This window comes from Canis aureus, chromosome 4, assembly GCF_053574225.1.
Source record: "Canis aureus isolate CA01 chromosome 4, VMU_Caureus_v.1.0, whole genome shotgun sequence".
Lineage (NCBI taxonomy): Eukaryota > Metazoa > Chordata > Mammalia > Carnivora > Canidae > Canis > Canis aureus.
Window position 1 is genome coordinate 42,083,386 of NC_135614.1, and position 16,844 is coordinate 42,100,229.

General features: G+C 36.9%; 1 protein-coding gene across 10 annotated transcripts in view; it reads left to right on the forward strand.

Annotated features, from left to right (window-relative positions):
- Positions 1 to 16,844, forward strand: part of FBXW11 (F-box and WD repeat domain containing 11) — a 125,059-nt gene that overhangs the window by 18,031 nt on the left and 90,184 nt on the right. For 2 of the 10 annotated variants that reach the window (XM_077895545.1, XM_077895549.1), the window contains exon 3: positions 14,470 to 14,555. The exons of the other annotated variants lie outside the window; for them this stretch is intronic. In XM_077895545.1, the coding sequence (XP_077751671.1) occupies positions 14,523 to 14,555 (33 nt within the window). In that variant the 5' untranslated portion in view covers positions 14,470 to 14,522. The remainder of the gene's footprint in view (positions 1 to 14,469; positions 14,556 to 16,844) is intronic. 10 annotated transcript variants of the gene reach the window in all.

Here is a 16,844-nt window from a genome sequence, read left to right on the forward strand (position 1 = left end):
ATTTTTACATATGGATGCAGAACATTGTGTAACCACTACCCAAATCAAGATATAGAACACTTTCAGAGCACCCTGTGGGCTTCCTTATGTCTGTGCCTCACCAAGTTAGTAACTCTTCCAAAGGTTTATTCTGGTCTTTTTCACTGTAGGTTAGTCATGGTGGCTTTTGGATTCTATATAAATGGAATCATACAGTTTATATTCTTTTGTGTTTTTTTCCACCCTTCTATTTGCTATTGTATCTGTGAAATTCACCCATTTTGTTGTAACAGGTTTCTTTCCCCCTGTGCATTATTCCATTGTATATATAGTCCATGGTTCTTTATTTTAGTGTTGATGAGTTAGTTAGATTGTTTCCAATCTTTGGCTGCTATTACGAATGACACTTTAAGGTGGACATAAGCACTTGATTCTAGCAGTTATAAAAAACTAGGAGTGGAATTGCTGGGTTATAGGATAGGCATATGTTCAGCCTCAGTAGATACTGCTAAACTGTTTTCCAAGTGCTTGTGCTGATGTACACTACCACCTCTAATGTGGGAAGTTCCAGCCATCACTTCGTTTTGCTAGTCCTTTTAATTTTAGCCATTCCAATGAGTGTGTAGTGACTATAAACTATTAAGGTATAGTTTACATGAAGTAAAATGTATTCATTTTAAGTATACTGCTTGGGTTTTGAGAGCTATGTACACTCATAAAACCACTACCATGATCAAGATGTAAAACATTTCTACTATCCTCCCTGACACCAAATTTTCTCACTTCCCTTTTTCAATTCCCCCACCCCTGTCCCTGGCCTCAGGTAATCTACTATCTATAACTACAAGTTAGTTGTGTGTGTTTTAGAATTTCATAATAGGTGAAAGTTATAATATGCATATACTGCAAGCACTCTGTGTTTAGCTTATTTTGCCCAGGGAATGTTGCTGAGATTCATTCTTGTTGGAATCCGTTTTTCATTTCTTGTTTCCAGTGTTGGACTGTTATGAATAAAGCTTGTGTGAACATTTGTGTTCAGATTTTTGTTTAGACATTTCTTTTCTCTTGGGTATACCTAGGAATGGAATTGCTGGCATAGAGTGTAGATGAATGTTTAGTTTTTCCAAGTAACTGCCAGATATTTTCCCAAAGTGGTTGTACATTCTTAATGACTTTCCCCACAATATATGAGAGTTCCACTTTCTTTTATAACCATGTCAGCACTTGGCATTGTCAGGCAATTTTAGCCTTTCTTACATGTGTGAAGTAGTATTTCATTGTGGTTATAATTTACGTTTTCTTGATGACTAATGATGTTGAGCATTTTTTCACATGCCTGTTGACCTTTTAGATACTGTCTTTAGAGAAGTGTCCATTCAAATCTTTTGAACCTTTAAAAAAAATGAGTTATCTTATTCTTTTGATTTGTGGAAATTCTTTATAGTAGTTAGGAAACAAGTTCTTTGTCAGATGTAGCAGCTTGATTCTCCTGTGGCTTGATTTTTCAGTGTCTTAATGTCTTGGACAGAAGGTCTTAATGCTTACAAAATTGAATTATCAAGTTTTTCTTTTATTGTTATAGGTTTTTGTGTCCCATTTAAGAAAATTTTGCCTACTTCTAAGGTCTTAAAGATAGTCTCCTCGCAACTTTATGATTTTATCATCTTAAAATACTTGTTTTTTTTTATGGTTGAGGTAGGGATCAAGATTCATTCCCCCCCCTATAGTTTTCCAATTAGCTCAGTGCTGTTATTTACACATATATTAAAAAACGATTGAAAAATTGTTGAAGAACATATGAATATAAGCGGCTTATGTTTTTACATGTTTATTATAGAAAAATTCAAAATAAAGATAATGTAAAATAAGAAACAAAAAGAATGAAAACTTCCACTGATAATTGTTAGTATTTGATGTCTTTCCCTTCATATACATATATTTTTTTAAGATTTTATTTTATTTATTCATGAGAGACATAGAGAAAGAGTGGCAGAGACACAGGCAGAGGGAGAAGGCTCCATGCAGGGAGCCTGATGTGGGACTCGATCCCGGGTCCCCAGGACCACGCCCTGGGCCGAAGGCAGCGCTAAACTGCTGGGCCACCGGGGCTGCCCTATTTAAAAAGTTTTTTTTCTGAGAGAGAGCATACATGTGACCTGGGAAGTGGGGCAGAGGGTGAGAGAGATTCTTAAGCAGGTTCCACGCTCAGCGAGAGCCTGACACAGGACTAAGTCTTACAACTCAGATCATGACCTGAACCAAAATCAAGAGTCAGACATGGCCAACTGAGCCACCCAGGCGTCCCTGCAAACTGCTTTTGTGGCATCTTTCTGAACCGTTTTATATTTCTTTATAATATTTTAGAGGGGTGCCTGGTATATATCAGTGTGGAAATGGCTAATGAGTTAAACTATTCCTTTTTTAGACATTTAAATTTTCTTTTTAAAAAATTATTTCTAATTTGTAGCAGCTTAAAGCTGGGTTCTTTCTTGTAGTTTAATCTTTGAACACATTTTGAGTATTATTTTGGGATAATTTCTTAGAGGTGCAATTGATAGGTCAAAGGATATATATGTTTTTAGAAACCTATGTATTTTATATGGCTAAAAGTTCACCCACTTTCTGTTACCTATACGAACATGACACAACAGACCATATTCTCTCTATAAAAGTGCTGTTTTCTCCATGTTTATGCCATTTTTGAATATTAATAATTAAAGAATACCACTTCAGTTAGAGAATTCATTAAGTTATTTCAGGAATTACTAGTGATATTGGATATATTATGATGTTTGTGGCTATTTATTTATTTTTTTGTGAAGAAAGGGAAATGTGTGGAATAGCCGTAGTTGTACTCTGTTGATTTAAATCCAGGTGCATTTGGGAAATGTGCTGGAAGGAAGTCACCAGGGTGAGGAACTTCTGAGTTTGTTGTGGCTGGTACAGTGTTGTCTTTTGTTATCACAACGGCCATTTTTGGTAGAAGCCAGCTGCAGAAGTATTTGCTTTACTCAGTGTACTGTCTGTGGCAAGCGTAGGCCAGACCCTGGCTCCACATCCTCTTTATGAAGCACTTAGGGATCTGACATGTTTGGCTTCACTGTCTTCAGGGACACTCACTCCTACTTGCCTTCTTTGAGTTGGGAGGTGAGGTTCTGCTGGGAATTCTTTCATTTACTGTTTTTAGGTGGGCTTTTCTTTGTTTACATTCAATGAACCCTATTTCCACTCCAGTTTTCTCTTTTCTGGTATTTTTTAGAAATTCTCTGAAATGTGTTATATATGGTTTCCAGTACCAATGTAGATTGTCTTTTATTTTGACGTTCCTCTGATGATTGCAGTTGCATCAATCAGAAATCCTACCCTTAGCACTTCTATTTCCCTCTGAAGCCCTGCCTGTTCTTTCTCAGTCTAGCTTTGTGTGCTTAGTCATAGTGATTCCCCCACCCCTTCCTTCTGATGCCTGGACCTAACAAGCATTATAATCTGTTATTTGTTATCTGGAGGGCTTCACCCTGTCTTTCTTTCTTGCCTAATTAACCCTTGCTTGTCCTTCAGAGCTCAAATATCCGTTCTTCGGGGTTTTGTCTGGGTTCCCTAGGTACCCCTACAGGTTAGATTCCCTTGCTGTATTCTTACAGCACTCTCTTCTTTTCCTTCACTGCTGTTAACATAATTGTAATGGATAAATGTATTGCATAATCTCCTACTAGATAGCTCTTTTATTAGAAAGTAATCTCCATGGGGACAAGGATCATGTCTGTCCTGTCATATTCAGCTCATAGCGTACTCCTAGTCTCTAGTACAGTACATACCCTATAGCTGCCCACTTGAACAAGGGAGAGTAAATGAGAATTATCATCTTGTATCAGAAGTTCATGTTTACTTTTAAAATGAATACATTTGTTCCTTAAGTGCCTGGTGTTTTCAGTTTCAGTATCATCTATTTTAAATGACTTGATCCTGAAATTTAAACTGTCGCCATTAGAACCTCTTTTCAGGAGGTCAAAAAGAAATCCCTTCTTTGCCTCTAAACCAGATTTTTTTTTTCCTAAAACAGGTTTTTAAACCTGTTACTGACTTATAATATGTCCAGATTATCTTCTTAATACTTCTGCTGTCATTTTTTTTTTTAATTTTATTTATTTATGATAGTCACACAGAGAGAGAGAGAGAGGCAGAGACACAGGCAGAGGGAGAAGCAGGCTCCACGCACCGGAAGCCCGATGTGGGATTCGATCCCGGGTCTCCAGGATCGCGCCCTGAGCCAAAGGCAGGCGCTAAACCGCTGCGCCACCCAGGGATCCCTTCTGCTGTCATTTTGAAGGAGTTGTCAACTGCTATAACTGCTAATTCTTTTCTTTTTTTTCCTTCCCCCCCCTTTCTGTGTGTGTGTGTATGTGTGTGTCTGTGTATATGCATGTGTTAGTGACTAATAGGAAGGATCACCGTTCCTGGGTGTTGTTTCCTTAGGTCAAGTAAATTTGGTAAATTCCTCATATAACCTCCTCTTGGAAATTGACTTGATAATTGTCATTTTAATAATTTGTTTTCCCAGCATTTCCTAAACTTTCTCATCCCAGAGTGCTTCTCTTCCTTTATTTTGAATCAAAACCAATGCAGTCCAAGAGCTATTCTTGACTATTTTTGTGCATTTCATCTCAACTTCTTATATTCATCCAGAGTCCTCTATCTTCCTGCCAAAGTAATGAGGGAGTGAACTAACCCTGGTTAAATGCTAGATTTATATCTTAGTATTCCTTTTAATCTTCTATAAATTTGAAAGAAAGGTAGGATTATTTTTCCACATGTTAGCATGTGAGGAAATGGAGACTGGAGAAGGGATTTTTTTTTTTTTTTTTTTTTTGGCTCAGGGTCACATAGTATTTTTATCTATATCTATTTATCATTTGTCTATCTCTACAAAGCCTTGTGTTCTTTCTCCTCCCCACCTGGGGAGAGAAAGGAAAGACTCTTGATTTCAGAAGCTGTACCTCTCTAGCTATCACCTTAGTTTGAAGATTGTTATGTGGTACCTTGGACTCTAAAAAGCCGGAGGGTCAGGAGCAGCAGGGCCTCTAGGCTCTAGGTGGACAGCTGCATATTCTCAGTAGTTGGGGAGGCAGAGAAGAGAAGGCCAAAAAAGGGGCAGTCCCGGTGGCGCAGCGGTTTAGCGCCGCCTGCAGCCCGGGGTGTGATCCTGGAGACCCAGGATCAAGTTCCACATCGGGCTTCCTGCATGGAGTCTGCTTCTCCCTCTGCCTGTGTCTCTGCCTCTCTCTTCGCTCTCTCTGAATGAATACATAAATAAATCTTAAAAAAAAAAAAAAAAAAAAGAAGGCCAAAAACTTGATTACCCTTGCCCAGACTGCCTTTGTAAGCGCTCATGCTTTTTTCCCTCCTTCATTCCAGGCTTACTGCATTCTCTTCAGTTCCAGTCTTTTCTACTGGTATGACTTCTTCATTGGAATTTTAGGTTGGCTTTGATCAATAACACAATGGTTAATATTTATTGGGTGCCTGCTCTAATGTAGCCAGCTGTTCCTCTCTAGCCCTCTAAATAGCTGACTTGCTTATAGTCACATAGTGTTGAATCTGAGATCTTAACTCCATCTCTGTGTTGTTTTTTTAGCCTTAGTAAATTTCTTCATAGGGAAAACCTACCCTAAGCAATTAAAATCTATTAAATCATGGGTTTGATATGCTAGTTACATATTTTTTATAATATATATTAAAATTAGACATGTGGCTATTAAACATTAACACCTTTATGGACCACCAAAAATCACCTTGAATACCAGACCTTGGGAAGTATTCCTGTAATCTACTTTTTATCCATTTATCCATGAATAGTTATATCTGTAAAAGATGAGGACTTAAAGCGGAAGATTATTAAAAACACACACAGAGCACACAATTCCATTATTATACCTAAATCATTACCAGTAATTGCTTGCTATCAAATAATCAGTGGTAATATTTGCCTGTCTCATAAATAACTTTTAATAAACTTAATTTTTTAGAATAACTTTAGATTTACAGAAAAAATGAGCAGGCAGTACAGAATTTCATATGTTCTTCCCCTGCAGTTTTTTCCATTGTTAACATTATACTTCAGTGTGGTACACTTGTTAATATTAAATGAACCAATATTGATGTTTTTTATGAACTATAGTCCCTAGATTGTGCAGATAGCCTTGGTTTTTTTACCTCATGTCCGTTTTGCACTCCAGGATTCTATCCAGCATTCTTTCTTGCATTTGGTTGTCGTGTGCCCTTAGGCTCTTCTTGGCTGTGTTAGTTTCTCAGATTTTGTTTTTGATGATGATGACAGTTTTGAGGAGTTCTGATCATGTATATTGTATTGTCCTCTATTAAATTTGTATTATTTTTCTCATAAATGTTGTTTAATAATTGGTTTTTTCAATTCAGGAGCCAGACTCGGTTCACACTTTGCATATAGTGAATAGTCTCTTAAATCTTTTTAATCTATAAAAATGGCCTTCCCGGGATGCCTGGGTGGCTCAGCTGTTAAGCGCATCTGCCTTCGGCTCAGGGCATGATCCTGGAGTCCTGGGATCGAGTCCCGCTCGGGCTCCTTGCAGGGAGCCTGCTTCTCTCTCTTCCTATGTCTGTGCCTCTTTCTCTGTGTCTCTCATGAATAAATAAATAAAAATCTTAAGAAAAAAAATGGCCTTCCCATCTTTTTTTTCCTCGCCATGTATTTATTGAGGAAGCTGCACAAGGAATTTGTTCTGTGTAACTTTACAAATTTGAGATTTTGCTGATTGCATTCCCATTAGGTCTACATATTCTCTTCTTGGTATTTCTTGCACACTGGTAATTAAATCCAGAGATTGGCTGGATTCAGATTCAGTGTATTTCTGTCTGGATTCAGAACAAAACTCATGCTTTTTCTGCTGTGACATGGTGCTTACTTATTTTTGTGATGTTCTCGATCCTTTCCAAGCATCTGATTCTTGAAAAAACGTAGGACTCCTATGCATGTACATTTTTCCGAGTTAAAACTGCGTATTTTATTGATGGTAGGTAGTGAAGCAGTAACCTAGCTTTCAGGAATGCCTGCATGTATTTATCAGTTTTGCCAAGGACAATGATGACACATTTTATGTGTTGAGAATCAGTTTAGGGTATTATTCTTATAGTTTATTTTCAGCTTTCTCCTTTTTCTCAATTCAGATATGTAATGATTTTTGCTACTGTTAGTATATACTTATATCTTACTTTATTCCAGAAAAAAAAATGAGTAATTACAATGACACCTGTACTGTAGGAAGGTAAAATAAGTGGGAAAATGAAGATGAAAGGAAAAATAAATGTAGGAAAATAAGATGAAAGAATAAAGTTATGTAAAAATACACAAAATAAGATTAGTTGTTACAGGAGGGTCATAGTGTCCTTTTCTGTAGCGGTGCAGGAATTTTGTATTTTTAGCTGATAAATATATTTCTTTCCCTAAGATTTTTTATTTATTTGGTGTTTGAACTTGGTAATGCCATTTTCATTGCTTATTTGGAATGAAGTGCCTGTAAAGATGGGGATCAGGTTTCTCAGTGTTGGGTTTCAGAGCTCATTGGAAAATCAGAACTCTTTTTTCTGTGGTGCCTTCTTTGTACAGGCTTCTTAGAGTTTTGATTAATTTATCCTGTTATGTAGGTTTTTCTTTCTCTAGTATCTGTGGTATAGCATGAATGAGATATTCTTGGAACATTTAGTTTTGAATACTTTTGTTTATCAGTAGAATAAAAGTGATCTCTTAGGAAAGAAAATAAGAATTTAAGACTATTTCACCAGGAGAATACTGTGTCTTTATAACTTTGGCCATATCAAATACCTTTTTTGAGTTTTGCCTGTTGTATTTGAACTAAATAAGGTTTGTTACGATTTTTCCAGTCAAAGTGGCAGAGAAGCCAACTGAAAACTGATGTAAGCCAAAACAAGGAGTTTGTAATTTGAAAAATCTAGAGGTGGGTGTGGATTCAGGTTTCTTCCTCAGATTTAAAAGCAGTACCTCCTGGTAACCAACTCCAAACTCTCCCTTGTGGTAGCATGAGGGCATCGGTGGCTCCTGCTTTCATTCTGTCATGTTCAAGCTCAGTGGGAAAAGAGATATCTTTTCTTGTAGCTTTCATAGAAGTTCTGGGATTCAATTTAGAACATGTGCCCATTTCTGAATCAGTCACTGTGATTAGGCGATATGGCTGAAAAAATAAGTATCCACTATCAACCCCTTAAAATTAAAACGTATTCTTCTTTGGCCCCTGAATCAGGTTTTTGCTCCACATATGAACTTTCTGGACTTTCCATGTTAACTATTTGATAACTTAACAAATATTTATTTAGTTCCTACTATGTATGGACACTGTAAGGACTTAAAAAATTACATTGTAAATTGGTTACGGACACTGTAAGGACTTAAAAAATTACATTATAAATTGGTAAATTGCCTTACCAATTGCTTGTAAATTACTCTCTTATTCATAAATTATTATGAAAATAAGACCGTCTACTTGGAAATGAATATAATTTTACATTCATTTTTAATTTTATTTAAATATTTTGTTTTGTTTATTTTAAAGAGTTTTTTTTTTTTTTTTTTTTTGAGAGAGAGTTTGAGTATGCAAGCTAGGGGGCATGGGGAGAGAGGCGGAGAGAATCTTAAGCAGGTTGCACTCTTAGTGTGGAGCCCAACACAGGGCTCAGTCTCAGGATCCTGAGATTGTGACCTGAGCTGAAATCAAGTCAGAATCTTAACTGACTGAGCCATCCAGTGCAACCCCCCACCCCCCCCAACAAAGATTTTATTTTTAAGTAATTCTACACCCACTGTGGGTCTCAAAGCCCTGAGATCAAGAGTTGCATACTCTACCGACTGAGCCAGCCAGGTACCCCTGGAAATAAAGTACAATTTTCATTTTATTTATTTATTTGTTTGTTTGTTTATTTTTATTTATTTTTTAAAAAGATTTTACTTATTTATTCATGAGAGACAGGGAGAGAGGCAGAGACACAGGCAGAGGGAGAAGCAGGCTCCATGCAAAAGCCTGATGCAGGACTTGATCCCAGGACTCCAGGGTCACGCCCCGGGCCGAAGGCAGGTGCTAAACCACTGAGCCACCTAGGGATCCCTAAAGTACAATTTTTAAAAGAAGATTTATTGCTTTAAGATTTTCCTGTGGCTTGTAGACTAGTTTTTGGTTTATGAATGATTATTTTCAAAGTAAGAGAAATATAACACTTTTGGCCTCTTTTTTTTTTTTTTTTTCACTCATATTCCCATCTTGGTAATTGTTACTATTGTTTCTTTCTAGAAGGTTAATTCCTCAATTAAAAGAAATGTGGCTTTAAAAAAAAAATAAGAGAAATGTGGTCTGTGGTCTATTTTTCCTCTTAAATGCAACAGGAAATATCCCTGTGAGATTTGTCTTCTCATCCTCCTCTCAATTCTGTATTCTCTCAGTTAATGAAAAATTTATTATGATGGTGACATCTGTTCTGTGCTTTGTAGAACATGTTGGCTGAAGGCTTATAGCTGAGTCATTCATAAAGTTATTAAAACAATGAAGTTGAACAGTGTTTTTGACAAAGAAGTCCAGTATCTCTTAAATTTATATTTGGGCTTTCCATTTTGACTTCGTTACTTCCTTTGTGTGAGGACTTGCAGAGTGTTACAGTCTACCCATGTTCAGGTGTACTCCTGCAAAAAGAGTTTGAAACTTGCAGGTTGACTTTATTGTAGCATTTGTTTAGCAGGAATTATCTGCTGTTGAGACTAGGTGCTTTCAAGGGGGATGTACATACACTAAAAGCATGATGTGAGAGATTTAGAGGACCTGGGCTAGAAAAGCATTTTAAGAAGATGGACAGAATGCTCTGTAGAGTCCCTTTCAGCTCCAGAATATAATGAAATCTCTGGCTTCCAGCAGTGAGAAGTTTCCTTACCCAGTTGCCTGCAGGAGACAGACAGTGTGAAGGGAATCAAAGACATCCTTGCTGTGCAGCAAGCAGCAGGAATCCCTCACTAAGGCAGCCTTAGCCCCTGGCTGAAAGACAGATTCATTTGTTCGAAGAGCCCAGTGGATTGTGAGGCACACAACTTCATTCTTGTTTGAAACCAAGGTCAGCCTGGGATATGAGGACAATGGACTATATGAGAAAGTAGAGCAAGTGTAAAGTTTGCTATAGATTTAATTAAGGGATGATAAAAATGAATCCCTTTATATGCTAGCTTTTACAACTCACTTTTCATGCTATTCCTAGCTAAAGAAGCAAAATTTTGATTGCTGTTGTTTTTCTAAGTAAGTCAACACACAGTTGAATGTGTTTATGTATGTATAAAATTTTAAAGATTTAAGACTGCCAGCCTGGAATGTGTGCTTCTTTGGCATAGGGGCTGATTAGGTCTCTGAAAATAAGTATACATATATTTTAGAGATGAGCAGTGTTTAGAAAATATTAGAGGGCTTGTTTAAATGGTGTACAGTTTGAATTCAGAAGATTTCTTTGTAGGACCAACTTTCATTCTATAGTTGCTTCTTCAGAGGTAATAATGAAACAGGAAGCATAATAGATGGTGGAAGCTTTGAAAGTCTGGAAGTTTTTTTATTTTTGGTATTTTGATGTTCTTAAAATATCATTAGTTTAAATTTTAATACTCTTGAAAGCAGTGAAACTGCATTTTAAAAAATATTTTATATTTCTTTAGGAATTTAGGTGTCATCTTTAGTGAACTGGGAAATAGTATAGCTTTATTTCCAGAAATAATTTTAATACCACCAATATTTGGTCTTGAGAATTCTTATGTTGTCTATTGAGGCATTTAGTGTACTGGCATGCCTCAGTAAGCCTTTTTGAATGAATAATCAGTTTAAAATGAAAAGTTAAAATAAGATTATGATGCGGTCTGACTGTAATTGAGTCAGACCCATTGAGAGTAGATATGTCAAGTCATCTTCCTGAAAGTGATATCTCTTCCTAGAAAAAATGAGAATATCCATTATAACAGAGAAAAAAAGTTTTCACTCTCTCTACCAACGTTCTCTTAAAATCATGGTAAACTTTGCACTCTTTCACATGAAAGTAGGGCAAGGCTTTTGATTCAGTATATCATAGGTCAGTCAGATCTTGTGCAGACATGTTCAGAAGTTCTCTGATTAAAGTTTTTTGGCTTCTGAGAGTTGGTAGAAGGTCTAGGAAGGGGTTGAGCCAGCACGTGTGTCTGGAATGGTAAAAAAACAGGAAGTTGGATTAACTCAGAGTGGGGTCTGGTGCTCTGGTATAGATAATGAGATCAGATGATGTCTAAAACACAAGGTGAGTTTTTCGTTCTCTCACCTGGAAGTCCTCTCAGGTGTCCTGCAGTATGGAGTATGGATTGTCAGATATTTGGAAGTGGCCGCCTTGTAAGACAGAACATCAGTACCTAAGAGTTTTTTGGCTAGGTACCCTTAGTTAGCTATCTAGAAACCTTAGGCATTGAAATTAATTTAGGTTAGTGTCTGTCACCACACCGTGCAACCAGATTCTGATACCTAGCTTAACCCTGTTTTCCACCTTCATTGAAAGGGAATAGACTAGAATAGGGGGACAAGTTGCTATGACCAGATCTTTAAGGAACAGTGTGGAAGTGCCAGTTAATCTGCTTTGAGGTGGCATGGAGGAGAGAGGGTTGAGAAACCGGAGTACTGTGTTGCCTATTGTCTGTCAGCTGCATCTGAAAATCTAAGGTAGATAAAAATAAATAAAATACATAAACATCACATGTATTTAATTCTGATATTATGTGTTTTATGTTTTATTAAATAAAAATGGGATCATAATAAAAGTCCTGATTTGTAGCCTTTATTCACTTAATGTTTCTTGAACTTTTTCAGTGTATGATAACTTTCCACTTCCCACATATTGTAAACTTCCTTCTGGGTCAATAAATACACTCCTACAACATGATTTTTATTTGGTGTATACATAATATTCTGTCTTCTGGATGATCTGTAATTTGTATGACCAATCTCTGTTGTTGGGCCTTTTTCCCTTTGCTGTTAGGACAGTGGAGTGATTAACATCTTCTTAGCTGTGTTTTTGGACATGTCTTTATTTTTTCCTTAGTATAATTTCCTGCGCTTGAAATTGCTAAGTTAGTGATGTGCATGTTTTTCAGGTATTAAATAAATATTGATGAGTCGAACAGGAGAGGTTGTACCTATTACACTCCTGTCAGCAGTATAGATGGGTGACAAGCAGATAAAATTTATAAATAGATGAGAAGAAATTGCTGCTCTAGGGAGTTTAAAGTCAAGCAAAGGAAGTGAGAGGCAGTATGATTTAGAGAAGAGAGTAGGGATTTTAGAGTAAGATAGAATTGCAAATCTGCTGCTTTTGACCTCTGGCAGGTTATTTGCTGAGTCTGGTCCTTAGTTTCTTCCTTTTTAAAGCTAAGGTACCAGTCTGGCCAGAGGTAGTGTGAGAGTTAATGAGATCATGATAGTTGTACAGTGTGTGGCACACAATAGGCACACTGAAAATATGAATGTACATCCCTTCCTAGTTTACCTGTTTTTTTAAATTTTCATTTACATTTATCATTTTCATTGAAAATGAGATTAAGCTTGTAAGTTTAGTGGTCTCCCTAGTTCTGAATAACCATCCTCTTTGGACCACTGATGCTAATTGACAAAGGCTCAGATGTACTTAATTTAACTGTTTAATTCTCTCCAGTCTCAGGATTTGTGGATCTTGGTAAAACCTATTGGGATTGGGTTCAGACTGATCTGACCTGGAGCTTGCTGAGGGAATCTGTTCCTTTTTGGCAGCTGAATCTCAGACTGGGCCTAGTACAACTGAGGACCCATGTGGCTCTGCCGGAAATAGATTATTTTGTTACATCCTGTTCCCTGTCATGCTGCTTAGAATAGAGATTTTGCTCCTGCCACCCCCCATATATCTAATCCTCCTTTCCAGCTTCTGTGAGAGCTCTGAAAAACCTGTTGACATTTTGAATCCTGGGTGGTAGTTGTGAAGTGGACAAGGATAATTTATTCCCTTTGGCATTACTCAGGACTAAGGTGTTACCACTTTGAGGTTTCCTGCTATTTTTGGGGGTTACTAGGTAAAATCTTTTTCTAGCATTCCAGCATTTTGACATATTTTAAACTACAGTTTAAAATGAACTCAACTAATTCTTGGGAAAAGAAATTTTTTTTTTAAAGAAATTTTCATATAGAAGTTGTCAAGTTAGTATTTATACCGTATAACAACTTACATAATTTTTTATATAATTAAGATAAAACATAACTTATTTTTAAAAATTTTTTTTATTATTTATTTATGATAGTCATACAGAGAGAGAGAGAGAGAGAGAGAGAGGCAGAGACATAGGCAGAGGGAGAAGCAGGCTCCATGCACCGGGAGCCCAATGTGGGACTCGATCCCGGGTCTCCAGGATCGCGCCCTGGGCCAAAGGCAAGCGCCAAACCGCTGCGCCACCCAGGGATCCCGATAAAACATAACTTAAAATTATGTGATGTAGTATTAAGCTTTATCGTAACTACTAGATGTTCATTGGAGAATACCCAGAATATATGAATGGATACAACAAATTCAGAAAGAAAAATCACCTTCATCTGTCTACCAAAGATAAATGCAAGATCTGTTTTGTTAGCCTCAGGTTCTGGTATCATAATCATTCAAGATGAGATGATTGCCTGGACATTGAAAGATTTGTTTTTTAAATTATTATGGGGTTTAAAGAAAGTTTGGGCTCTGACTTTGAGTCCTGACTTCACTACTGTTTGGTTATGTTTGAAGCTCTAACACTTGAAGATAGAATCATTTTTCCTGTCTTTCAGAGAAGTCTTTCACACATGGAGGCATTGGGCTAGTATTCCGTTCTTTAAAAGGCTTTGAAGAATGCCTTTAAATTGTGAATTAACTTTTATTCTACAACCTGATTACTGTACTAGGGTTCTTGGTTTTAAAAGCAATACAATTTTTGGTGGGAGTTTGCTCTTAGAGGTTGCTATCAAACATTTTGACAGCAGAAGCCTAGGTTTCTGAATCTTTAGGAGATGCTTTTAAAAGCTTTCTGTAGCCCTATTTTCATTACAACTACTGCTGCTGCTTGAAAAAGCAACAGTCTGATAATTCAGACACAATAGGTATAGTTCTTGATTTGGACGAATTTTAGTATTTGCTTTATTTGCTTTGAGGTGAGGACAGCCTTCAGCTAAAAGAATGGATAGATACTCTGTAGCTTGCACATCCAGGTTTAGAGAGCTGGAGTTACATAATCTCCTGGAGTTTACATATCATGTGATATGGACCAAATCCCCACTCCTGGATAGAGATTCCCAGTGGAGAGTGTTAAGGCCAAATGGTAACCATAACATGGACCTTTTATTTCACTTCTTCTGTTATTTGGTAGCCTCCATTTCATTATCATGTCACTGTTTGTTTTATATCCTATCTTACCAGTAGGGCATGGTGGAAGTTTTATTGAAAACAAACAAAAAGAACCTAGACTGGGCATGAAAATTGACTTTAGACATGTACTTCCAAAGGTAAGTGCTGGCCCTTGTATCTACTTTTTGTAACCTGGCTGAAAGAAATTTGTATTGATTGAAAAGTAAAAATGAGAAGCTGTCTTGTTAGATTCTCCAAGAGACTTCTGTTTCTATCTTCTCTTCAACAGACTTCTCTCTAGCTGCCAGGGATCTTTCTTTGAGGCTGGCTTGAGTTGGCTTGGCTTTGGCTTGGTATTTTGCTTTGTCCCTGACTTTTAGTCTAAGAACCTCACTCCTACCCTTGTCAATGTGTTGCATGACTGGCTTCTATCCTTTTGACAGATATGGTTGAAATAGTATATATGCTGAGTTGCTGAAAAAAGCTCTTGGGCGTGTTGATGGTAAATTGGACTGCACACTTGGGAAGGATTGGTTGTTTACTGGTGAGCTACATATATAGCACACAGTATAAGAACTGTTGTCCTACAGGATGAAGTCCCAAGTTTGACAGAATGGTTTATAAAGATCTCTGTGATTTGGCCTCTCAGCTTTCCCCATCTCATACTGAAATACTTTAGTAATGCTAAATTAATTGCAGATCCTTGAGTAGGATGTGCCATTTCTTAGCTCTTTGGCTTTGCTTATGCTATTTATTCTGCCTGGAATGTCTTTCTTTCTCTTTTTACCCTGGCTGCCTCCTACTCATCCTTTATGGCTTAGTTCAGGCATCCTCCTCCTTTGGATGAGTTAAGGCTGTGTGTGTGTGTGTGTGTGTGTGTGTGTGTGTGTGTGTGTTACACTGCACATTCTCAAAATTCTCTCCTATGGACTCTTGGACAAGAGAGAATGTCTTAATTGCTTTTCTGTCTGCTGATGTAAGTTCAGATAAATTGTTTGTTGAATGGAATAGTATTTAAGCCACTCAATTATCTCAAGCATGATGATAGGAGTTAGATGACGCTAGTAATGATTCTGTGGGAGGTGGTTTAAAGAAAAAAATTGTAGGGGATTTATAGGAAACCCCTAAGTTTATATTTATTAATATATAGAAAATAAGGCTTATTTCTCAATCAGAGTGACATTAGAGAGACGATTGACATAAAATACCTCTTTGGGTAGCTTTTAAAGAATTGCCTCTTTGAGAAGGAATCAGGGCAGGATATTCAAAATAATCCCATCTAGAAACAGACCAAAGTTAGCTTTTGTGAGTTCTCCTTCAAGCCAGCCAATTAGAAGACAAGGTGCCTGCAACCACTTTTTTCCTTTTGATTTGTGGTTCCTATGGCAATAGGAAGAGAGCCTAGGACATTTCTCTCCTACCTCTTTTAATAACTTTTTGCTTTTGAAAAATGCCAAAAGCTATTATTCTTCTTGTCTTTACTGATTTATGGTGTTTCTCAGCATGGTGGCCCTGATTTTGGTTTTTGATTATATAGTGGGTATGACAAAATTAATAAACACTATCAGTATCTTTGACTAATGGTATTTTCTTTGGCTATAGAACCTGCAAGTATAATCAGTCTGAGTATTTGCTGTTAATATTAGAACCCTGTGTGAATAATTTCTTATTCTTCATAAATAATTCTAGTTAGAACACTAGTCATTACAAGTAGCTACATGTGAAATCAGAGCAAACATTTCTACCACTGGGTTTTCTACCCCTGAGAGGCCTCCCTTAAGTGTCCCCATTGTGACCCCCGTGGGTTTCTCTTGAGCTCCAGGCTGAAGTCTCAAGAGGAAAGAGGCTTAGTTTGTATTGTTGTTGGCTTAATAAGTAGGTCAATAAGCATTTGTTAAAGTTGGTAAATACCCACAGTGTTAGGGTAAGTTCTTGAGACATATTTTAATGATGAGATAGTGTTCCTCAGGTTTAAAGAGAGACCAGTTATCTTTAAAAAAAAAAGGGGGGGGATAGACACGATAGTCTACATTGTGAGTAGAGCTAATATGAAGAAATCTTTACAGTATTCTGTTAAAGAGTAATAGATAATAGTTATTTCACAAGTCAACATGGGTTTCCATCCAGGTTCCCAAATTTAAAATTAGAAGCTTTAAGAATCAGTTACTGCTGTGGTCCTAGCTGCATTTTAATGCTCTTAGGTTGATAAGTGTGAAAATTTTATTTTTATCTGTTATTTTCAAATTAGATCAATGTCTTCTTGGTCCGTTACACTTAAAAGAAGCCTTGTTTAGACTACCAGGTACATCCTTATGAAAAGATGGGTATATTTCCTAGAGTGGCATTTTCTGTAAAGACTATTTTTCAGCACAGTGGTTGGTTTCTTAGCTTCAAGGTAATTGAGTGTGAATGTAAAGAAGTTCTAATACCTTTAATAAATACTAGCA